Source organism: Panulirus ornatus, chromosome 65, assembly GCF_036320965.1.
Source record: "Panulirus ornatus isolate Po-2019 chromosome 65, ASM3632096v1, whole genome shotgun sequence".
In the NCBI taxonomy this organism is placed as follows: Eukaryota; Metazoa; Arthropoda; class Malacostraca; order Decapoda; family Palinuridae; genus Panulirus; species Panulirus ornatus.
In genome coordinates this window covers 23,642,502-23,668,454 of record NC_092288.1, presented here as the reverse complement: position 1 = coordinate 23,668,454, position 25,953 = coordinate 23,642,502, and the positions used below count along the sequence as shown (strand labels likewise).

The 25,953-nt window shown below is 41.5% G+C and overlaps 1 protein-coding gene across 1 annotated transcript in view; it reads right to left on the bottom strand.

Moving 5' to 3' along the window:
• Positions 1 to 25,953, bottom strand: part of LOC139746493 (uncharacterized) — a 201,892-nt gene that overhangs the window by 170,131 nt on the left and 5,808 nt on the right. The window contains exon 2 of the mRNA XM_071657780.1: positions 25,156 to 25,354. Within this exon, the coding sequence (XP_071513881.1) occupies positions 25,156 to 25,208 (53 nt within the window). The 5' untranslated portion in view covers positions 25,209 to 25,354. The remainder of the gene's footprint in view (positions 1 to 25,155; positions 25,355 to 25,953) is intronic.

Sequence of the window (25,953 nt, the reverse complement as noted above, 5' to 3'; positions counted from 1 at the left end):
CAGTAGCAGAGCAATGGAGTCTTCTTTGCAGTAGGAATGACTTTTGAGATGCTGATGATGACCTGGTAGCCTAGTGACAGGTCGTCACACCTGCCCCCTGACCTGAAGACCTGAGACCTGGTCGCCACACCACCTCCACTGACCCCATCTTCCACACCGGGTGAGGCATCGAACCCAGCCACTCCTATTCACCAAGTAGAAACACCACACCATCCAGCCAGGCTCGATCAGGTCTGCCAGAGTGTGGCTTGCAAGCTTAGAGACTACAAGCAAAAGCTTTTCTCAGCTTAACGTATTCATTCCAAGCTTATCTCGGCTTTCCCCTGGGAGATAGTGAGCGCACGTCTCCCATTTTCTTTACATTCGAGCAGAGACATTTTTGAACAAAACTGGCCAACCCAGAGCCGCTGGATACAACTCCTTGATCATACACCGACTGTCTCTTGTTCTGCTACATATTAGCACCTTAATACTGCTACATGTTAGCACCTTAATCACTGCTACATGTTAGCACCTTAATCACTGCTACATGTTAGCATAATAACTGATACACGTTAGCACAATGATCACTACTACTTGTTAGGACCTTAATACTGCTACATTTAGCAAAATAACTGCTACATGTTCGCACCTTAATACTGCTACATTTAGCATAATAACAAACACGTTGGCACAATGATCACTACTACATGTTAGCACCTTAATACTGCTACATTTAGCATAATATATGCTACATGTTAGCACAATGATCACTGCTACATGTTACAACAATGATCAGTGCTACATGTTAGCACCTTAATGCTACTACATTTAGCATGATAACTGCTACATATTAGCACAATGATCACTGCTACATGTTAGCACCTTAATACTGCTACATTTAGCATAATTAATGCTACATGTTAGCACTATGATCAATGCTACATCTAGCATAATAACTGCTACATGTTAGCACAATGATCATTGCTACATGTTAGCATCTTAATCATTGCCACATGTTAGCACCTTAATCACTGCTACATGTTAGCACCTTAATCAGTGCTACATGTTAGCACCTAAATCATTGCTACATGTTAGCGACTTAATCCCTGCTACATTGAGCATACGTGTAATCCCTTATAGAACAAGCGGCACGACAGTACGACCCTTGAGCACGACGGTACGACCCTTGAGCACGATGGTACGACCCTTGAGCACGACGGTACGACCCCTGAGCACGACGGTACGACCCTTGAGCACGACGGTACGACCCTTGAGCACGACGGTACGATCCTTGAGCACGACGGTACGACCCTTGAGCACGACGGTACGACCCTTGAGCACGACGGTACGACCCCTGAGCACGACGGTACGACCCTTGAGCACGACGGTACGATCCTTGAGCACGACTTACGACCCTTGAACACGACGGTACGACCCTTGAGCAGGACGATACGACCCATGAGCACGACTTACGACCCTTGAACACGACGATACGACCCTTGAGCACGACGGTACGACCCTTGAGCACGACGGTACGATCCTTGAGCACGACGGTACGACCCTTGAGCACGACGGTACGACCCTTGAACACGACGGTACGACCCTTGAGTACGACGGTACGACCCTTGAGCACGACGGTACGACCCTTGAGCACGACGGTACGACCCCTGAGCACGACGGTACGATCCTTGAGCACGACGGTGCGACCCTTGAGTACGACGGTACGACCCTTGAGCACGACGGTACGATCCTTGAGCACGACGGTACGACCCCTGAGCACGACGGTACGATCCTTGAGCACGACGGTACGACCCTTGAGCACGACGGTACGACCCTTGAACACGACGGTACGACCCTTGAGCACGACGGTACGACCCCTGAGCACGACGGTACGACCTTTGAGCACGACGGTACGACCCTTGAACACGACGCTACGACCCTTGAACACGACGGTACGACCCTTGAGCACGACGGTACGACCCTTGAACACGACGCTACGACCCTTGAACACGACGCTACGACCCTTGAACACGACGCTACGACCCTTGAACACGACGGTACGACAATAGAGCACGACGGTGCGACCCTTGAGCACGACGGTACGACCCTTGAGCACGACGGTACGACCCTTGAACACGACGCTACGACCCTAGAACACGACGCTACGACCCTTGAACACGACGGTACGACCCTTGAACACGACGGTACGACCCTTGAGCACGACGATACGGTCCTTGAGCACGACGGTACGACCCTTGAGCACGATGGTACGACCCTTGAGCACGATACGACCCATGAGCACAACGAACGACCCTTGAGCCCGACGGTACGACCCTTAAGCACGACGGTACGACCCATGAGCACGACTTACACGACCCTTTGAGCACTATACAATCCCTAAACGCTGTAATATGCTACCCCTAAGTACGAAGGTACGACCGTTGACCCACGAAGGTACGACCCCTTGAGCGTTATGGCCTGGCCTTTGACCTAGCCCCTTCGAGGGTCAGGTCAAAGGTTAGGTCATCATCTGCAAGGCTCATTCCGTCGTGGTCAAGGTCAACCATGGTTGGTTAGGTGGTTACAAGAGAAACCTGAAATGATTACATGTAAGGTAAACACACTGGCCAGCACGTGCGTGCGTGCGTGCGTGCGTGCGTGTGTGTGTGTGTGTGTGTGACGTCATGGCTGAAGGACTTCCGGATCTATTCATCGCCAAGAGACGATCCATCCATTTTCTTCGCCTCTGAAACTTAAAGTTTGTGACTTCTCGTCATTCGCAGAAGAAAACGGGGGTTGGGGTGCTTTCAGAGCATGTCTAGGAATGCTTTCAGAAATATGTTAAAGGGGGGGTCTTCAAATGAAGGCAGGGGCTGCTTTCAGACGTATAGGAAAGGGTGCTTTCAGGAGACATCAGGGGGCTGCTTTCACATGAAATCAGGGAATGCTTTCAGAAGATGACATGAGCGCTTTGAGGGAGACGTTAGATGAAAACTGCTTTCAGAAGAAAGCCAAGGGGTGCTTTCAGACGACCAGTGCTTTCACAAGATACCAGGAGATGCTTTCAGACGACGTCCAACCACCCAATTACAAATCCCAGATCAAGAAATAATCAACACTGACAACAAATAATGGACGCCACGGCTGAAAATATCGGCAAACGACATCCACGCCATCACATCCATTTCATACAATACGTTCTAAACTGCTCAGCCCAGAGCGAAACACCCAATAAAACCCCATTTTTCCCTCCAGCAGAGTAATCAATTACTAAATAAAAAAAAGACAAAGAAATCTCAAAGACCATTTCAGCGTCGTTCATGTTCATTAATGTTTAGTGGCTAATGGACATTTCTGCCGCCCACGGGCGAGACGCGACGTCAGCTGATCCACTCCGGCGCCAATGGCCGCCATCCGCTCAACTGACCATCATTGTCTTTGTTTCCTCCTTAGGCCGAAAATGCCAATCTTCCCTCCTCTCATATATTATAAGCACCCAAATTTACAGTTTCTATATATATCTTTTCATATATGACGCCTAGGAGATGTATAAATCAAGAGCTAGAGGCTAGGGAAGAGAAATGAGGAGGTGAATAACACACAACTAGGCGCTTTTTGATGGATTAGGCAGAATGCGGAAGACTGATGGTTCCCGGGAGGCCGTCCTGGAGAACCAGACCTGTTGCTAATCTGGGATACACGTGTGTGTGTGTGTGTGTGTGTGTGTGTGTGTGTGTGTACGAGAGAGAGAGAGAGAGAGAGAGAGAGAGAGAGAGAGAGAGAGAGAGAGGCCACCAAGCGCCGTAAAACCTGGCGATACAAAGGGAAAGTGGGTGGCCTAGCTCGAGCATGACGGTTCGAAACCCTTGAAGCATGACGTCTCAAGCCCTGAGCAAGAGGGTTCGAAACCTTGAGCATGACGGTGCGAACCCTGAGCAAGAGGCTTCGAACCTTGAGCATGACGCTTCAATCCTTGCGTACGATAGTTCGAACCCTGAGCTTCGATCCTTCAAGACGACGGTACGACCCTTGAGCACGACGGTACGTCGTACCCCAGGATCGTTCATTCGTGCCGGATCGAACCATTACTAAGCTATCGTACCTAAAACTAGGCTATCGTGCCTAAAACTACATTATCGTACTTAAAACTAGGCTATCGTACCTAAAACTAAGCTATCGTGCCTAAAACTAGGCTATCGTACCTAAAACTAGGCTATCGTGCCTAAAACTAGGATATCGTACTAAAACTATGTATCGTACCTAAAACTAGGCTATCGTACCTAAAACTAGGCTATCGTACCTAAAACCAGGCTATCGTGCTAAAACTACGCTATCGTGCCTAAAACTAGGCTATCGTACCTAAAACTAGGCTATCGTGCCTAAAACTAGGCTATCGTGCCTAAAACTAGGCTATCGTACTAAAACTAGGCTATCGTACTAAAACTAGGCTATCGTGCTAAAACTAAGCTATCGTACCTAAAACTAGGCTATCGTACTAAAACTAGGCTATCGTACCTCAAACTAGGCTATCGTACCTAAAACTAGGCTATCGTACTAAAACTAGGCTATCATACCTACAACTAGGCTATTGTACTAATACTAGGCTATCGTACCTAAGACTTAGGCTATCGTGCCTAAAACTAGGCTATCGTACTTAAAACTAGGTTATCGTACCTAAAACTAGGCTATCATACCTACAACTAGGCTAATATCTAATCAACTACGCTAATATCGTACCTAGTATCTAATACTAGGCTATCGTACTAAGACTAGGCTATCGTGCGTAAGACTATGCTATCGTGCCTAAGACTAGGTTATCGTGCCTAAAACTATGCTATCGTACTTAAAACTAGGCTATCGTACCTAAAACTAGGCTATCGTACTAAAACTAGGCTATCGTACCTAAAACTAGTCTATCGTGCCTAAAACTAGGCTATCGTACCTAAAAGTATGCTATCGTATAAAAACTAGGTTATCGCACCTAAAACTATGCTATCGTGCCTAAAACTAGGCTATCGTACCCAAAACTACGCTCTCGTGCCTAAAACTAGGCTATCGTCCCAAAACTAGGCTATCGTGCCTAAAACTAGGCTATCGTACTAAAACTAGGCTATCGTGCCTAAAATTAGGCTATCGTGCCTAAAACTAGGCTACCGTGCCTAAATCTAAGCTATCGTGCCTAAAACTAGGCTATCGTACCTAAAACTAGACTATCGTACCTAAAACTAGGCTATCGTGCCTAAAACTAAGCTATCGAACCTAAAACTAGACTATCGTACCTAAAACTAGGCTATCGACCTAAAACTAGGATAACGTACCTAAAACTAGACTATCGTACCTACAACTAGGCTGTCGTACCTAAAACTAGACTATCGTACCTAAAACTAGGCTATCGTCCCTAAAACTGGGCTATCGTACGTAAGGGTCGTTCTTTCGTTTCCGGGTCGCACCACTGTATTCATGGGAGGTTAATGATCAACAATTTACCACAAGGTTAACATTAATTCTGGCTCTAAAGTCTTCACAACTCTATTACAACACCTTCAACAACCCCTCCATCCTAACCCACAACCATAACGAACAACAACATGGAAGGCTGCTCCAAGCCACACCAAAACACCCGATATGTTAATTATATCCTTCTAATGCCTTATAAAATCAAGACTTGTGATGTTCCCGCGTTGCGTTTTCTTCCCGAGAGAAAACGGCTTGCCGGCCACATCTCTGGTGGGATGGGTCGACCAGTCTACCAGTTCGAACTCCAGCCAGACTTACGCTGTAACGTCTATGTGGTAATATGCATAATTCGGTACTGGTGCATATTACGTGTGAAAAACCTTCGTGTATAAAGATAATTATTAACTTTGCAATATAATGTAACTTATACATTGACTGTCTTGTTAATGACAATATGTGGTATGAGGTTAGGTGTTACATGTCTCCTAAAATGGCGTCACTTGTAACGTGTGACACACACACACACACACACACACACACACGTCTCGTGACACATTGTAACACTTTACGACACCAACCATAATGAATAAATGAATAAATAATAATAATAATAATAATAATAATAATAATAATAATAATAATACTTCGAACTTTTTGAAAGAAATTCGCAATATATATATATATATATATATATATATATATATATATATATATATATATATATATATATATATATATATATATATATATATATATATATATATATTCCTATGAGTCCACGGGGAAAATGAAACACGATAAGTTCCCAAGTGCCCTTTCGTGTGATAATCACATCATCAGGGGAGACACAAGAGAGAAATATAACAGTCAGTTGATATACATCGAAGAGACGAAGCTAGGACGCCATTTGGTAAACACGTGATTATCCAAAACATACAACGAGCGTTCATAAACGTAATATTTTACAACTATTATCAACAATAAAGTTATCTAATTTGTAAAAAAAAAATATATATATATATATATATATATATATATATATATATATATATATATATATATATATATTTATACTTTGTCGCTGTCTCCCGCGTTTGCGAGGTAGCGCAAGGAAACAGACGAAAGAAATGGCCCAACCCCCCCCCCCACACACATGTATATACATACGTCCACACACGCAAATATACATACCTACACAGCTTTCCATGGTTTACCCCAGACGCTTCACATGCCTTGATTCAATCCACTGACAGCACGTCAACCCCTGTATACCACATCGCTCCAATTCACTCTGTTCCTTGCCCTCCTTTCACCCTCCTGCATGTTCAGGCCCCGATCACACAAAATCTTTTTCACTCCATCTTTCCACCTCCAATTTGGTCTCCCTCTTCTCCTTGTTCCCCCCACCTCCGACACATATATCCTCTTGGTCAATCTTTCCTCACTCATCCTCTCCATGTGCCCAAACCACTTCAAAACACCCTCTTCTGCTCTCTCAACCACGCTCTTTTTATTTCCACACATCTCTCTTACCCTTACGTTACTCACTCGATCAAACCACCTCACACCACACATTGTCCTCAAACATCTCATTTCCAGCACATCCATCCTCCTGCGCACAACTCTATCCATAGCCCACGCCTCGCAACCATACAACATTGTTGGAACCACTATTCCTTCAAACATACCCATTTTTGCTTTCCGAGATAATGTTCTCGACTTCCACACATTCTTCAAGGCCCCCAGAATTTTCGCCCCCTCCCCCACCCTATGATCCACTTCCGCTTCCATGGTTCCATCCGCTGCCAGATCCACTCCCAGATATCTAAAACACTTCACTTCCTCCAGTTTTTCTCCATTCAAACTCACCTCCCAATTGACTTGACCCTCAACCCTACTGTACCTAATAACCTTGCTCTTATTCACATTCACTCTTAACTTTCTTCTTCCACACACTTTACCAAACTCAGTCACCAGCTTCTGCAGTTTCTCACATGAATCAGCCACCAGCGCTGTGTCATCAGCGAACAACAACTGACTCACTTCCCAAGCTCTCTCATCCCCAACAGACTTCATACTTGCCCCTCTTTCCAAAACTCTTGCATTTACCTCCCTAACAACCCCATCCATAAACAAATTAAACAACCATATATATATATATATATATATATATATATATATATATATATATATATATATATATATATATATATATATATATATGTATATATATATATATATATATATATATAAAATATATATATATATATATATATCCCTGGGGATAGGGGAGAAAGAATACTTCCCACGTATTCCCTGCGTGTCGTAGAAGGCGACTAAAAGGGGAGGGAGCGGGGGGGCTGGAAATCCTCCCCTCTCGTTTTTCTTTTAATTTTCCAAAAGAAGGAACAGAGAAGGGGGCCAGGTGTGGGTATTCCCTCAAAGGCCCAGTCCTCTGTTCTTAACGCTACCTCGCTAATGCGGGAAATGGCGAATAGTTTGCAAGAATATATATATATATATATATATATATATATATATATATATATATATATATATATATATATATATATATATATATCAAGGTGAAGGTCTTAGCGTGAGGGGAAAGTGTGACATGAGGAATTTCTTTTGGGATGAGGAGGGGAGAGGAGGGGGGAGGGGGTGGGGTGTAGCAGGGCAGGTGTAGGTCAAAGTAAGGTCAGGACCCGCCCCCCCCCCCCGGGGGGGATGGGTGTGTACCTGGGGGGAAACACCTGACTGGTGTACAGGGGGGGAGGGGGAGAGGGGAGAGGGAGAGGGAAGTGAGGGGTCGTCTGGGCCAGAATACAACCCCCCCCCCCCCCACCCAACTCTCCTACCTGGCGCTTGCCCAAAAACCTATCAAGTTTGTGGACCTCCAACCTCCTCCAACCTCCTCCCTCCCACCACCAGCTGCCTCAGCCACCTGTGCGCCCCCCCCCCCCTAACCAACCAGCTGTCTCAAGCACACCCCCCTCCCCCCTTATCAGCTGCCTCATTCCCCTCCCCCAACCACCAGTTCCCTCACGCACCTCCACACACACACACACACACACACACACACACACACACACCAGCCTGGCTCCACCATCCATCAGTAATTTTCTAACTTAACATAAATTCCTAAGCCAGTACAGACCATGTTTACCAAACTGATAAAAAAAAAAAAACTTTATCGTGAATTTTTAAAAAAAAAAAATCAATTAGCGTGAAATAGTTACAAGAAAAAATATTCAGTGACTGAAGTTGAACAAAGGGTTTTACCCATTATGAAATACCGTCAACAATTTAACATAGACAAAGGGTTTTTACCAATTAAGAAAACTTCAACAAATTTAACACGAACAAAGGGTTTATCCCATTACGAAAACAATTCAACAAATTAACATGAACAAAGATTTTTACCCATTATAAAATACTATAACAATTTAAAAAAGACAAAGGGTTTTTACCAATTAAGAAAACTTCAACAAATTTAACACGAACAAAGGGTTTAACCCATTATGAAAACAATTCAACAAATTAACATAAACAAGGGTTTTTAACCATTATAATAAAACCCATTCCCCAAGAACAAGGGTTTTTAACCATTATAATAAAATCCATTCCCCAAGAACAAGGGTTTTTAACCCATCATTAAAACCATTCTCCATAAATAAGGGTTTTTACCCATTAAAATAAAACCATTCCCCATGAACAAGGGTTTTTACCCATTATCATAAAAACCATTCCCCATGAACAAGGGTTTTTACCCATTAAAATAAAAAACATTCCCCATGAACAAGGGTTTTTACCCATTATAATAAAAACTATTCCCCATAAGCAAGGGTTTTTACCCATTACAATAAAAACCATTCCCTATAAACAGGGGCTTTTACCCATTAAAATAAAAAACTGCCCATAAGCAAGGGTTTTTACCCATTATAATAAAAACCATTCCCTATAAACAGGGGCTTTTACCCATTAAAATAAAAAACTGCCCATGAGCAAGGGTTTTTACCCATTGAAATAAAAAACACTCCCCATGAACAAGGGTTTTTACCCATTATAATAAAAACCATTCCCTATAAACAGGGGCTTTTACCATCTAAAATAAAAAAAACTGCCCACGAGCAAGGGTTTTTACCCATTAAAATAAAAAAAACCCATGAACAAGGGTTTTTACCCATTATAATCAAAACCATTCCCCATGAACAAGGGTTTTTACCCATCATAAAAACCATTCCCATGAACAAGGGTTTTTACCCATTATCATAAAAACCATTCCCCATGAACAAGGGTTTTTACCCATTATAATAAAAACCATTCCCCATAAACAAGGGCTTTTACCCTTTAAAATAAAAAAAACTGCACATGAACAAGGGTTTTTACCCATTATCATAAAAACCAATCCCCATGAACAAGGGTTTTTACTCATTATCATAAAAACCATTCCCCATAAACAAGGGCTTTTACCTTATAAAATAAAAACCATTCCCTATGAACAAGGGTTTTTACCCATTATAATAAAACCATTCCCCATGAACAAGGGTTTTTACCCATTATAATAAAAACCATTCCTCATGAACAAGGGTTTTTACCCATTATAATAAAAACCATTCCCCATGAACAGGGGTTTTCACCCATTATAATAATAACCATTCCCCATGACAAGGGTTTTTACCCATTAAAATAAAAACCATTCCCCATGAACAAGGGTTTTTACCCATTATCATAAAAACCATTCCCCATGAACAAGGGTTTTTACCCATTATCATAAAAACCATTCCCCATGAACAAGGGTTTTTACCCATTATCATAAAAACCATTCCCCATGAACAAGGGTTTTTACCCATTATCATAAAAACCATTCCCCATGACAAGGGTTTTTACCCATTATAATAAAAACCATTCCCCATGAACAAGGGTTTTTACCCATTATAATAAAAACCATTCCTCATGAACAAGGGTTTTTCACGCAAGTACACAAAGAAGTTCTTATCCACGCGGCGACCATCACCAATGTGTTTTGTTTACGCAAAATTCCACTCTCTGAACTTCTCAGAATTGTCTGTCCCCCTCGTCGAAAAATTCAGGTCATGGTTTACTTTCCTCGCCTCCCTTGACCACGAACCACCACCACTAATTACCACACGATAATCTCGTACGCTCGTTGAACAAGCAGCCAAGTGCTGTTATCTGCCAATGGATCTCTCAGACCCCGTGTTCGAATCCCGGCTTTAAGCCAACCCATATGTAAAGCTTTCTGCACCTGCTCATTCTTCGTAGTAGACAAGTGGGTACCTGACATATATATATATATATATATATATATATATATATATATATATATATATATATATATATATATATATATATATTGGAAAGGATCACAATTGAGCGCGTAATCAAGTATATTCCTATGAGTCCACGGGGAAAATGAAACACGATAAGTTCCCAAGTGTACTTTCGTGTAATAATCACATCATCAATGACGTCCTAGCTTCGTCTCTTCGTTGTATATCAACTGACTTATATTTCTCTTTTGTGTCATCCCTGATGATGTGATTATTACACGAAAGTGCACTTGGCAACTTGTGTTTCATTTCCCCCGATGGACTCATAGGTATACACACTTCATTATATAATTGAAGTTGCTTGTTTATCTTGCTCACTGAAATCCCGAGGGATTTGTTACAAGCCCGGTCGTCAAGGAAGAGAGAGAGAGAGAGAGAGAGAGAATGAGAGAGAGAGAGAGAGAGGAGAGAGAGAGAGAGAGAGAGAGATCGTACTAAAACTAGGCTATCATACCTACAACTAGGCTATTGTACTAATACTAGGCTATCGTACCTAAGACTTAGGCTATCGTGCCTAAAACTAGGCTATCGTACTTAAAACTAGGTTATCGTACCTAAAACTAGGCTATCATACCTACAACTAGGCTAATATCTAATCAACTACGCTAATATCATACCTAGTATCTAATACTAGGCTATCGTACTAAGACTAGACTATCGTGCATAAGACTATGCTATCGTGCCTAAGACTAGGTTATCGTGCCTAAAACTATGCTATCATACTTAAAACTAGGCTATCGTACCTAAAACTAGGCTATCGTACTAAAACTAGGCTATCGTACCTAAAACTAGGCTATCGTACTAAAACTAGGCTATCGTACCTAAAACTAGTCTATCATGCCTAAAACTAGGCTATCGTACCTAAAAGTATGCTATCGTATAAAAACTAGGTTATCGCACCTAAAACTATGCTATCGTGCCTAAAACTAGGCTATCGTACCCAAAACTACGCTCTCGTGCCTAAAACTAGGCTATCGTCCCAAAACTTGGCTATCGTGCCTAAAACTACGCTATCGTACTAAAACTAGGCTATCGTGCCTAAAATTAGGCTATCGTGCCTAAAACTAAGCTATCATGCCTAAAACTACGCTATCGTACCTAAAACTAGGCTATCGTACTAAAACTAGGCTATCGTACTAAAACTAAGCTATCATGCCTAAAACTAGGCTACCGTACCTAAAACTAGGCTATCGTGCCTAAAACTAGGCTATCGTGCCTAAAACTAGACTATCATACCTAAAACTAGGCTATCATACCTAAAACTAGGCTACCGTGCCTAAATCTTGGCTATCGTACCTAAAACTAGGCTATCGTGCCTAAAACTTGGCTATCGTATCTAAAACTAGACTATCGTACCTAAAAGTAGGCTATCGTACCTAAAAGTAGGCTATCGTACCTAAAACTAGACTATCGTACCTAAAACTAGGCTACCGTGCCTAAATCTAAGCTATCGTGCCTAAAACTAGGCTATCGTACCTAAAACTAGACTATCGTACCTAAAACTAGGCTATCGTGCCTAAAACTAGGCTATCGAACCTAAAACTAGACTATCGTACCTAAAACTAGGCTATCGACCTAAAACTAGGACAACGTACCTAAAACTAGACTATCGTACTACAACTAGGCTGTCGTACCTAAAACTAGACTATCGTACCTAAAACTAGGCTATCGTCCCTAAAACTAGGCTATCGTACGTAAGGGTCGTTCTTTCGTTTCCGGGTCGCACCACTGTATTCATGGGAGGTTAATGATCAACAATTTACCACAAGGTTAACATTAATTCTGGCTCTAAAGTCTTCACAACTCTATTACAACATCTTCAACAACCCATCCTCAACAACCCATCCTCAACAACCAATCCTCAACAACCCATCCTCAACAACCCCTCCTCAACAACCCATCCTCAACAACCAATCCTCAACAACCCATCCTCAACAACCCATCCTCAACAACCCATCCTCAACAACCCATCCATCCTAACCCACAACCATAACACAAAACAACATGGCAGGCTGCTCCAAGCCACACCAAAACACCCGATATGTTAATTATATCCTTCTAATGCCTTATAAAATCAAGACTTGTGATGTTCCCGCGTTGCGTTTTCTTCCCGAGAGAAAACGGCTTGCCGGCCACATCTCTGGTGGGATGGATCGACCAGTCTACCAGTTCGAACTCCAGCCAGACTTACGCTGTAACGTCTATGTGGTAATATGCATAATTCGTTACTGGTGCATATTACGTGTGAAAAACCTTCATGTATAAAGATAATTATTAACTTTGCAATATAATGTAACTTATACATTGACTATCTTGTTAATGACAATATGTGGTATGAGGTTAGGTGTTACATGTCTCCTAAAATGGCGTCACTCGTAACGTGTGACACACACACACACACTACACACACACGTCTCGTGACACATTGTAACACTTTACGACACCAACCATAATGAATAAATAAATAAATAATAATAATAATAATAATAATAATAATAATAATAATAATAATAATAATAATAATAATAATAATACTTCGAACTTTTTGAAAGAAATTCGCAATATATATATATATATATATATATATATATATATATATATATATATATATATATATATATATATATATATATATATATATATATATATATATATATTCCTATGAGTCCACGGGGAAAATGAAACACGATAAGTTCCCAAGTGCCCTTTCGTGTGATAATCACATCATCAGGGGAGACACAAGAGAGAAATATAACAGTCAGTTGATATACATCGAAGAGACGAAGCTAGGACGCCATTTGGTAAACACGTGATTATCCAAAACATACAACGAGCGTTCATAAACGTAATATTTTACAACTATTATCAACAATAAAGTTATCTAATTTGTAAAAAAAAAATATATATATATATATATATATATATATATATATATATATATATATATATATATATATATTTATACTTTGTCGCTGTCTCCCGCGTTTGCGAGGTAGCGCAAGGAAACAGACGAAAGAAATGGCCCAACCCCCCCCCCCACACACATGTATATACATACGTCCACACACGCAAATATACATACCTACACAGCTTTCCATGGTTTACCCCAGACGCTTCACATGCCTTGATTCAATCCACTGACAGCACGTCAACCCCTGTATACCACATCGCTCCAATTCACTCTGTTCCTTGCCCTCCTTTCACCCTCCTGCATGTTCAGGCCCCGATCACACAAAATCTTTTTCACTCCATCTTTCCACCTCCAATTTGGTCTCCCTCTTCTCCTTGTTCCCCCCACCTCCGACACATATATCCTCTTGGTCAATCTTTCCTCACTCATCCTCTCCATGTGCCCAAACCACTTCAAAACACCCTCTTCTGCTCTCTCAACCACGCTCTTTTTATTTCCACACATCTCTCTTACCCTTACGTTACTCACTCGATCAAACCACCTCACACCACACATTGTCCTCAAACATCTCATTTCCAGCACATCCATCCTCCTGCGCACAACTCTATCCATAGCCCACGCCTCGCAACCATACAACATTGTTGGAACCACTATTCCTTCAAACATACCCATTTTTGCTTTCCGAGATAATGTTCTCGACTTCCACACATTCTTCAAGGCCCCCAGAATTTTCGCCCCCTCCCCCACCCTATGATCCACTTCCGCTTCCATGGTTCCATCCGCTGCCAGATCCACTCCCAGATATCTAAAACACTTCACTTCCTCCAGTTTTTCTCCATTCAAACTCACCTCCCAATTGACTTGACCCTCAACCCTACTGTACCTAATAACCTTGCTCTTATTCACATTCACTCTTAACTTTCTTCTTCCACACACTTTACCAAACTCAGTCACCAGCTTCTGCAGTTTCTCACATGAATCAGCCACCAGCGCTGTGTCATCAGCGAACAACAACTGACTCACTTCCCAAGCTCTCTCATCCCCAACAGACTTCATACTTGCCCCTCTTTCCAAAACTCTTGCATTTACCTCCCTAACAACCCCATCCATAAACAAATTAAACAACCATATATATATATATATATATATATATATATATATATATATATATATATATATATATATATATATATATATATATATATGTATATATATATATATATATATATATATAAAATATATATATATATATATATATCCCTGGGGATAGGGGAGAAAGAATACTTCCCACGTATTCCCTGCGTGTCGTAGAAGGCGACTAAAAGGGGAGGGAGCGGGGGGGCTGGAAATCCTCCCCTCTCGTTTTTCTTTTAATTTTCCAAAAGAAGGAACAGAGAAGGGGGCCAGGTGTGGGTATTCCCTCAAAGGCCCAGTCCTCTGTTCTTAACGCTACCTCGCTAATGCGGGAAATGGCGAATAGTTTGCAAGAATATATATATATATATATATATATATATATATATATATATATATATATATATATATATATATATATATATATATATCAAGGTGAAGGTCTTAGCGTGAGGGGAAAGTGTGACATGAGGAATTTCTTTTGGGATGAGGAGGGGAGAGGAGGGGGGAGGGGGTGGGGTGTAGCAGGGCAGGTGTAGGTCAAAGTAAGGTCAGGACCCGCCCCCCCCCCCCCGGGGGGGATGGGTGTGTACCTGGGGGGAAACACCTGACTGGTGTACAGGGGGAGAGGGGGAGAGGGGAGAGGGAGAGGGAAGTGAGGGGTCGTCTGGGCCAGAATACAACCCCCCCCCCACCCACCTCTCCTACCTGGCGCTTGCCCAAAAACCTATCAAGTTTGTGGACCTCCAACCTCCTCCCAGCCACCACCAGCTGCCTCAGCCACCTGTGTGCGCCCCCCACCCCAACCAACCAGCTGCCTCAAGCACACCCCCCTCCCCCTTATCAGCTGCCTCATTCCCCTCCCCCAACCACCAGTTCCCTCACGCACCTCCACACACACACACACACACACACACACACACACCAGCCTGGCTCCACCATCCATCAGTAATTTTCTAACTTAACATAAATTCCTAAGCCAGTACAGACCATGTTTACCAAACTGATAAAAAAAAAAAACTTTATCGTGAATTTTTAAAAAAAAAAAATCAATTAGCGTGAAATAGTTACAAGAAAAAATATTCAGTGACTGAAGTTGAACAAAGGGTTTTACCCATTATGAAATACCGTCAACAATTTAACATAGACAAAGGGTTTTTACCAATTAAGAAAACTTCAAAAAATCTAACACGAACAAAGGGTTTAACCCATTATGAAGACAATTCAACAAATTAACATAAACAAGGGTTTTTAACCATTGTAATAAAATCCATTCCCCAAGAACAATGGTTTTTACCCATCATTAACACCGTTCCCCATGAACAGGGGTTTTCACCCATTATAATAATAACCATTCCCCATGACAAGGGTTTTTACCCATTAAAATAAAAACCATTCCCCATGAACAAGGGTTTTTACCCATTATAATAAAAACCATTCCCCATGAACAAGGGTTTTTACCCATTATCATAAAAACCATTCCCCATGAACAAGGGTTTTTACCCATTATAATAAAAACTATTCCCCATAAGCAAGGGTTTTTACCCATTATAATAAAAACCATTCCCCATAAACAGGGGCTTTTACCCATTAAAATAAAAAACTGCCCATGAGCAAGGGTTTTTACCCATTATAATAAAAACCATTCCCTATAAACAGGGGCTTTTACCATCTAAAATAAAAAACTGCCCACGAGCAAGGGTTTTTACCCATAAAATAAAAAAAACCATGAACAAGGGTTTTTACCCATTATAATAAAAACCATTCCCCATGAACAAGGGTTTTTACCCATTATCATAAAAACGATTCCCTATGAACAAGGGTTTTTACCCATTATCATAAAAACCATTCCCCATGAACAGGGGTTTTCACCCATTATAATAATAACCATTCCCAATGAACAAGGGTTTTTACCCATTATAATAAAAACCATTCCCTATGAACAAGGGTTTTTACCCATTATAATAAAAACCATTCCCCATGAACAAGGGTTTTTACCCATTATAATAAAAACCATTCCCCATGAACAAGGGTTTTTACCCATTATCATAAAAACCATTCCCCATGAACAAGGGTTTTTACCCATTATAATAAAAACCATTCCTCATGAACAAGGGTTTTTACCCATTATAATAAAAACCATTCCCCATGAACAAGGGTTTTTACCCATTATAATAAAAACCATTCCCCATGAACAAGGGTTTTTACCCATTATCATAAAAACCATTCCCCATGAACAAGGGTTTTTACCCATTATAATAAAAACCATTCCTCATGAACAAGGGTTTTTCACGCAAGTACACAAAGAAGTTCTTATCCACGCGGCGACCATCACCAATGTGTTTTGTTTACGCAAAATTCCACTCTCTGAACTTCTCAGAATTGTCTGTCCCCCTCGTCGAAAAATTCAGGTCATGGTTTACTTTCCTCGCCTCCCTTGACCACGAACCACCACCACTAATTACCACACGATAATCTCGTACGCTCGTTGAACAAGCAGCCAAGTGCTGTTATCTGCCAATGGATCTCTCAGACCCCGTGTTCGAATCCCGGCTTTAAGCCAACCCATATGTAAAGCTTTCTGCACCTGCTCATTCTTCGTAGTAGACAAGTGAGTACCTGACATATATATATATATATATATATATATATATATATATATATATATATATATATATATATATATATATATATTGGAAAGGATCACAATTGAGCGCGTAATCAAGTATATTCATATCTATCAGTCCACGGGGAAAATGAAACACGGTAAGTTCCCAAGTACACTTTCGTGTAATAATCACATCATCAAATAACGTCCTAGCTTCGTCTCTTCGTTGTATATCAACTGACTTATATTTCTCTTTTGTGTCATCCCTGATGATGTGATTATTACACGAAAGTGCACTTGGCAACTTGTGTTTCATTTCCCCCCGATGGACTCATAGGTATACACACTTCATTATATAATTGAAGTTGCTTGTTTATCTTGCTCACTGAAATCCCGAGGGATTTGTTACAAGCCCGGTCGTCAAGGAGAGAGAGAGAGAGAGAGAGAGAGAGAGAGAGAGAGAGAGAGAGAGAGAGAGAGAGAGAGAGAGAGAGACATGTGGCGAGGAAGACTGTTGGCCGGCCATCAAAGCAAGCAGGTAGGCGCACACATTACCCTCCCGACCAGGAAACACGTCGCCCCCCCTCCACCACCACCACCAGACACAGTCAGTTGTCGAGAATAACCCACACACTCGACCTAGATGAGACTCCTTTGTTGCAGCAGTTAAACCAGACCGATGCACCGCCGTCTGCTGCCTCCCTCCCTCATGACACCCAGATCTTCCTTGTTGGCTCACGTCATCCCCGGTGGACATGATGGCCAGACACACGGAGGCTAACCCCATGTGATGGTCAACATTACTGTCCTCATTCGATTATCATCCCTTATTTTTTTCACCTATTCCTACGAATCCATTTTTTTCTCGCTAGGCTCGTGGCCTCTTCCCTCCCGATATATATATACACACAACACTTCGCTGCTTTTGGGCCCCGACTGAAAACTTCCTGCTTTGCCCCGACGCAACAAAAGCTGGCTGGCCCGGGTGCTCTGGCCCCCTAAACACAGATGCTTCCTGCATTAACCCCGCACTACCTCTTCCACAACACAACACAACACTTACTCCTGCCTTGACCCTACACAACAACTAACAACATTGGCCCGACATCACAACCCACTCATCTGGTACGATACTACAACTTTCTGCTTTGGCCCGACACAACTTGCCCCTATGGCCCGTTCACAACTTACCCCTATGGCCCGTCACAACTTGCCCCTATGGCCCGTCACAACTTGCCCCTATGGCCCGTCACAACTTGCCCCTATGGCCCGTCACAACTTGCCCCTATGGCCCGTCACAACTTGCCCCTATGGCCCGTTCACAACTTGCCCCTATGGCCCGTCACAACTTGCCCCTATGACCCGTCACAACTTGCCCCTATGGCCCGTTCACAACTTGCCCCTATGGCCCGTCACAACTTGCCCCTAAGACCCGTCACAACTTGCCCCTATGGCCCGTCACAACTTGCCCCTATGGCCTAAAATAACAACACATTTTGCTCTGGCCCTACACAACTTGGTGCTCTGGTCTGACACAACATACTTCCCTGGCCCGACACATCTTCCTGCTTAGGCCTTTATATAACAACCACTTCTACTGGCCCGCCACAACTTCCTGCTTTTGCCCTTATACAACCACCTAATGCTCTGGCCCGACACCATATATACATTGGTGCGAATGGCAACGTGTTGGGGGTCAGAGGGATGGCACAGGTGGTCGTGTGGTTTAAGGTATGGGTGGCAGTGTTGATACTTGTGTTGGCAGTGGTGGTGGTGGTGGTTCAGCATGAGTTTGAAATCTGTGATTATAACTGATATAATTCCTAAAACGCGAGTCTATCATGAAAGTAAAATTTCAAAGTTAGGGGACACACATGGATTACGTTCCGAATCGACGGATAGGCTAGGTTAATTTAGAATAGGCTTTGATATTTGGTTTGTCTAACCTTAATTTCCCTCTGCTTCGAGACTCTGCCCACTTAATGGCGGGAGACTTGAACGTTACTATCCCTGTTCTTCAAGACCCCGTCCACTTTCTGCGGAGACCCTAACCGAGGATGAGTTCCAGTTACCCCATTCTGCGCAGCGCGACCCCGAACTCAACCCACTTCGATAACAAAACGTACACAGTTGTAGTGGTGGTGGCAGTGTGGAGGGGGATGAAGTGTGGCTGACGTAGCGCTCTGCTGTACCAATGATGATGAGGAAAAGTGATGGGATGTGGTCAGTGGTGTGGGTGAGGGAACGAGAGGACTTCGAGTAGTGGTGATGGTAGTTGCGTCCAAAGACCCCATTGGGGTCTCTGGTTGGGGGGGTCTTCGGTTGCGTCGGTGTGGGCAAGTACTGAAGTGGGAGCAGTGGTGTGGTTAATGGTACTGGTGGTGGTGGAGTTGGCGATAAGGTTAGCAGTGAAAAGCTGCAGTATTATTGATGATGTGGGTGACTGTGAAAGTATGGACTGATGTGGGTGACTGTGAAAGTATGGACTGATGTGGGTGACTGTGAAAGTATGGACTGATGTGGGTGACTGTGAAAGTATGGACTGATGTGGGTGACTGTGAAAGTATGGACTGATGTGGGTGACTGTGAAAGTATGGACCGATAAGAGATTGAGTTTAAAAAAAAAAAATCATTGGGACAGACTCGTGACAGAAGTGATGGCAGGCAGCTCAGCATCTGCTGCAGCTTTGTGCTAGTGGGTTCGGCTGACACACATCTAGCTGGGTCAGACCGATAATAGAAATAGTCCGAGTGCCACTTGTAAAGACCTTGCACACCTATCGCTGCACATAAAACCTTACAATGGCCTTGAGTTCACACAGGCTCTCCAATGAAGCGGCCGAAAATACACCCACATCCATCCATATGACGCTACAGGAGATAACAGAAAAGCGGGTGCACTTCCTAAGACGAAAAAATATAGTGGAACATACAACAACATATCGAGGGTAGATGTATTTTTGGATAATGGAGGACAACTGCATAATTCCATCCCAAATTCGATCATCTGCAGAGCCGAGTTGAGGATAGGCACAACATACTGGGAAACAAAGATGAAAACCCCAGGAAGAACAGAAGACGAAAATGCATACACGAATAAGAACAGGGAGACAGAACAACGTGAACAAAGGACATGAAGGAGGAAGAGCATGACGAGGGAAGGGCATGATGGAAGAGTCTGAAGAAGGAAAATTCTGCACAGAAAACGATGGAGGATGATTAGAATGAAGGAGGAAAACAACACAGGAAGAGTCTAAACAAGAGGGAACCTGATGGAGCAATGACAAGGAAGCAGAAGCTGAGGGAAAAAAACATCATGATCAAGAGACTGAAGGAGGAATATCATGAAGTGCCTGAAGGAGGAATTTCAAGAAGAACCTGAAGGAGGAATATCATGATGAAGAGCCTGAAGGAAGAATATCAATGATGAAGAAACTGAAGGAGCAATATCATGAAGAACAAGAAGGAGGAATATCATGATGAAGAGCCTGAAGGAGGAATATCAATGATGAAGAAACTGAAGGAGCAATATCAAGAATAACCTGAAGGAGGAATATCATTATGAAGAGCCTGAAGGAAGAATATCAATGATGAAACTGAAGGAGCAATATCATAAAGAACCTGAAGGAGAAATATCATAAAGAAGTGCCTGAAGGAGGAATATCAATGGTGAAGAAACTGAAAGAGCAATATCATGGAGAACCTGAAGGAGGAATATCATGAAGAACCTGAAGGAGGAATATCATGAAGAACCTGAAGGAGGAATACCACGATGAAGAGCCTGAAGGAAGAATACCATGATGAATAGCCTGAAGGAGGAATACCATGATGAATAGCCTGAAGGAGGAATATCAGGAAGAAGGGCCTAAAGGAGGAATATCATGAAAAGCCTAAAGGAGGAAGAATCTGACAGAGGAAAAGCATGACAGAGAAACACCACAAGGAAAATTTTGGAGGAGGAGAGACGTGGAGAGAAAGATGGGAGGAAGGGTCAGAGGGTGAGAAAGTGGCACGTGCTAATGGAGAGCAGTGTCAGTTGGCCAAGGTCTGAGCCAAATGATGCCTGGTATCATCATTACAGGTGAGGACACAGCTGGTGGTTCTTGGCCACCTGCCCGACAGGTCTTACCACACTCTCCGTGACTTCACTCTCTATCACGTACACTCCAACTTTAGGACTCTGGAACCTTTATATAAGGGTACAAGTATCTATTACCTATTTGTATTTACTTATATGTGCTTATGGGGAGGAAGATATATATATATTAATAGGGTCCCACTTCTTTATCTCAGTTCTCTAACAAACAAGCTCTTGAAATTCGCAGTGTTCTCTGCACTCACTAGATCTTTATTTTGTTCCACATGTCAAATATACTATATCAAAGACGTATTTTTTTACCTAGTTACTGCATTACTCTTCATGCCTCAGTCCTAAGACTTCAATGTCTCTCAGCTCAGTACCTGTGTTTCTCCTATTACCAAAGGATTCTTCCTAAAAACAATTTTTAAAAAGATTCAATGTTGTTCTCATGTTCATTCAACTTGATCTTCAGTGTTTCAGTTTCTTCCTCCTATTTACCTAATGACTTCCCAGAACTGGATTACTCCAACGAATGATCCTCAGATTTTCTGACCTGCCTTCCCAAAGAGTAGCAGTCCTTGCTTTATCTCCTTGATCATCTTTATCATGAAAGTTTATAAAAGTTATTCTGTTGTCTACATGCAGTCTGAACTGTGATCTTTTAACTGACAAGATTTAATCATCTTGTCTATGGACAATATACAGTAAGCCCAATACTGATTCCCACTAAAGTATCAACAATCAACAATTTGCTTCTCTTACAATACTATCCTAGTTTATCTTTTAGTCATACTTTCAGCATATTGTCAACTCCAAGGTCTCTTCCACAGACACTACTCTAACCAGTTTCCACCAATACAGTAGTCAGCCTCAGGCTTAGGGGTGGGTGATCATCTAGCTCTGCTACTTTACATTTGTCAAAGATTCGAGTAACCAGTTTTCTAAGCATTTCTGCATTCTGTCTTATTCTCTCTGGAACATGCTCATCTTCTTTTACTTTGCACTTCATTTATACCTTCTTCCATCAATAGAAAACATATTTAGGTATGGTATGATTTCCTCTGGCAGCTTACATACAAAGATCAGAAAGAGTAGAATAGTAGGTGTCACAATACCAAGACATGGAGAACCAATCTAGTCCTAAAAGAATTTCCTTACGTGTTCTGTCCTCTATCCCAGTTAAACGGTTTCCAATCCATTTTAGCTGTTCCTGTCAGATGCCAACCCAGAACTCCTAATTTTTGATGAATCTACTATAAGAGATAATATAAAAACCTGGCAGTCCAAGAAAACACATCCTCCCAATGATTTCTCTTTTCTAAGACACTGTTGTAACCAATTTTCAGGGACACAGTTGTTGAAGTCTTAAAAATCTAAGATATTCATCATGCACGATAGTCTTCCACAGTCTTCACTCTAGCAATTCCTGTCATACAAGGACTCCATACATCATGATCAATTTCAATCATCTTCCAGATCATATTATCTAATAAAACAACTCTTTAACTAGAGCTACCTCCCTTTTTTTAAACATTAGTACATGAAGGTGAAATGCTAGGTTATACTACAACCACAAAAGGATATATATAATATTACCTAATAATACAACTCTTTAACTAGAGCTACCTCTCTTTTTTTTAAACATCAGTACATGAAGGTGAAATGCTAGGTTATACTACAACCACAAAAGGATATATATAATATTACCTAATAATACAACTCTTTAACTAGAGCTACCTCTCTTTTTTTAAACATCAGTACATGAAAGTGAAATGCTAGGTTATACTACAACCACAAAAGGATATATATAAATCTTCAGAATGGCAAAGTGTAAAGAAACTAGTGATGATACTTACCCAAATCTCTGTTAAATGAGGTGTACGAGACAATAGAGTTTACACCTACTTGTCATGCAATAAATTTCTGGTGTAAGGAGTGTAACTGTTTCTCCTGGGAGAAGAGGAAATGATATAACTGGTGTAATATGAAAGTCCCAGACCTACAGGAAGATCTTGTGGGTCCTTGTGATGACTGGAAATTTCTAGCATGGTCAGAAAGTCAAATTGCAAATCTCAGAAGGCAAAAGTAACCCCCCTACTCCAATACTTAAAGCTACACTGCTAATACTGAAGCAATTACTAGGTTTAAACACCAAATTACGTCATAAAAGTTTAATGGCTGACTCGGTTCAAAGACCAAAGCACAGGCCACAAAAGCTTAATGGCTGGTCTTGTAAGCAAAACCATTGATCACCAAGGCCATCTTCCTATCTACATGCATCAATCTCTGATTTTGAGAGATATGATGTTACAATGAGAAACAGAAATTCTGGCATAATAAATGACGGACTTGCCTAAAAATCCTGGTAAAAGGCTCAAAAAACTCAGTGGAATAGGGCAATGACGAAAAAATGCTGAAATAATCCTCATTAGTCTTTGACGTTTGCTATGTGTGCAAAACAGCCCTTCTTTCTTATAGTTAAAACTTGTATGTTCAGACCTTTCCCGAAGCTTAAACCTGACCTCCCAAATTTTCATTCTACCCTGTCTCTTAACGACTTCATTTTCAAAATTACTTGTCAATGCACTGAATCATGCTTTCTTTTTTCCATAAGATTAACAGGGAGATGAATTTAAAGGAAAGTTTTCAGTGTCCCATAGCAATTACAACCAAACAATGGCGGTAACAAATAACATAGTATAAAATGCGATTCATCTTATTACCAAACCCTTCTGATAATGTTATCTCAAGACCTCCATGTTTGTGTTCAGTATCATAATTGAACATTTGGGATACTCACTGTCTCACTAGCCAGCGATAGCTGATCAATAAATAATGAAAACGTACATGAATACATAAAAGTTGAATGAAGGAACAACTGAAGATAATGGGATATTGTATTCAAAAGGACAGCGTGTGCACCTTACAATTATATACGGAAGTAGTACTAAAAATTCTTAACTTTGAAAGTGATCTGAAAGGCAAAGAGGGTCGAAAGAGCAGAATGAAAAGGTTTGAAAACTTGTGTTTGTTTAAAAAACAAAGTAAAACAAAGACTAAGTTGGATAGCAGCATTCATAGAAAACACAGTGAAACAAGTAAACAGAAGACTGTCTTTGGAGAAAACAGTGAATGTGTCTCCTTCCTTAGGAATAGAAATATCATAAATCTATTATGTTGGGCAACAAACATTGCTGTTTGTGAGGAGCATGGGGTGTGACCAGATGGAATGAAGAAAGAAATGAAAGGATGTATGAGAGATGTGGTATGGCAGGGAATGCAAAGGGTGTGAACTGTGGAGTGGTAGAGTGGGTAAAACATAATTCTTTGAGGTGGTTTGGGCATGTGGAAAGAATGCAAGACTGGGAGTTTACAAAAAAAAGTGTATGATAGTACAATTAAAGGGGTTGGTGCAAGCGGAAGGCCACCTCTGGCATGGAAAAATAGGGTGGAGTTAGAGAAATACTGGAAGAATGCATGGAATGGTGTATGTGAGGGAGGCTTGTAAGGACAGGGATAAGTGGAGACTTTTGCCGTGGCCACACCTTGATGGGAGTTCCCAGAGGGAACAGGTGTCAGAGATATAGATAAATAGACAGAACAAACAATGCACAGTAACACTCACCTCTCCTCTTCTTCATAGTGCTCTCTCTTGCTTGAAATCCTTGTAGAGGCCATCGCCACAGTTAATGTACACTTGTCCTTCTTTACACAAAATTTACTGAATATGATTCTCCTAAGAATGTGTTCTTTGTTCAACTAGTGTCCAAATGGCCAGTAACCTTTGAAAATACAGTGTACTGCAGGATAAAAACTGGTATCTCCTGAAAAAAGAAAAAAAAAAGTCTTTTTTACATACTAATTAGTATAAAGCATGCACATTACAGTGTATGCAATATGCTCTTTTGACTAGAGTTTATTTAAACATCCATTATAACATGATTAAGCACATCAATAAGACTAAGTTAAATTCTGAGAAAGCTCCAATTCCAATAGAAATTCCAATAGAAATTAGCACGGTCCTGTTGCTAGGTTTGCAGCGGCTTTGTCCTACATAACCAGTCCTCTGGTTACCTAACCCATGACCAGCTGAGCTCCTACATTAACCAGCGGCTAGTCACATAATTCCACATTTCATTTAGCTACATGATTGGCTAAATATTTAGTGACTATTAACATTCAATTCACCCTAAATTTCATAAGACTGAGCGATTACATATTGGATGGAACTTCAGCTTCAAACCAAGCACACATGGATTAACCATTAATAATCATCCTTTCCTCAAACAGCAAAGATGAATTACTTTCCTTCTTTCATCTCTTTCATCTTCCCACAACATTTCCATTTTTACGAGTTAGGTTTACAAAATATGTTTCTGTTTGTGATGTCATTACATAAAAAATGTAAATCCTTTCTAACCTA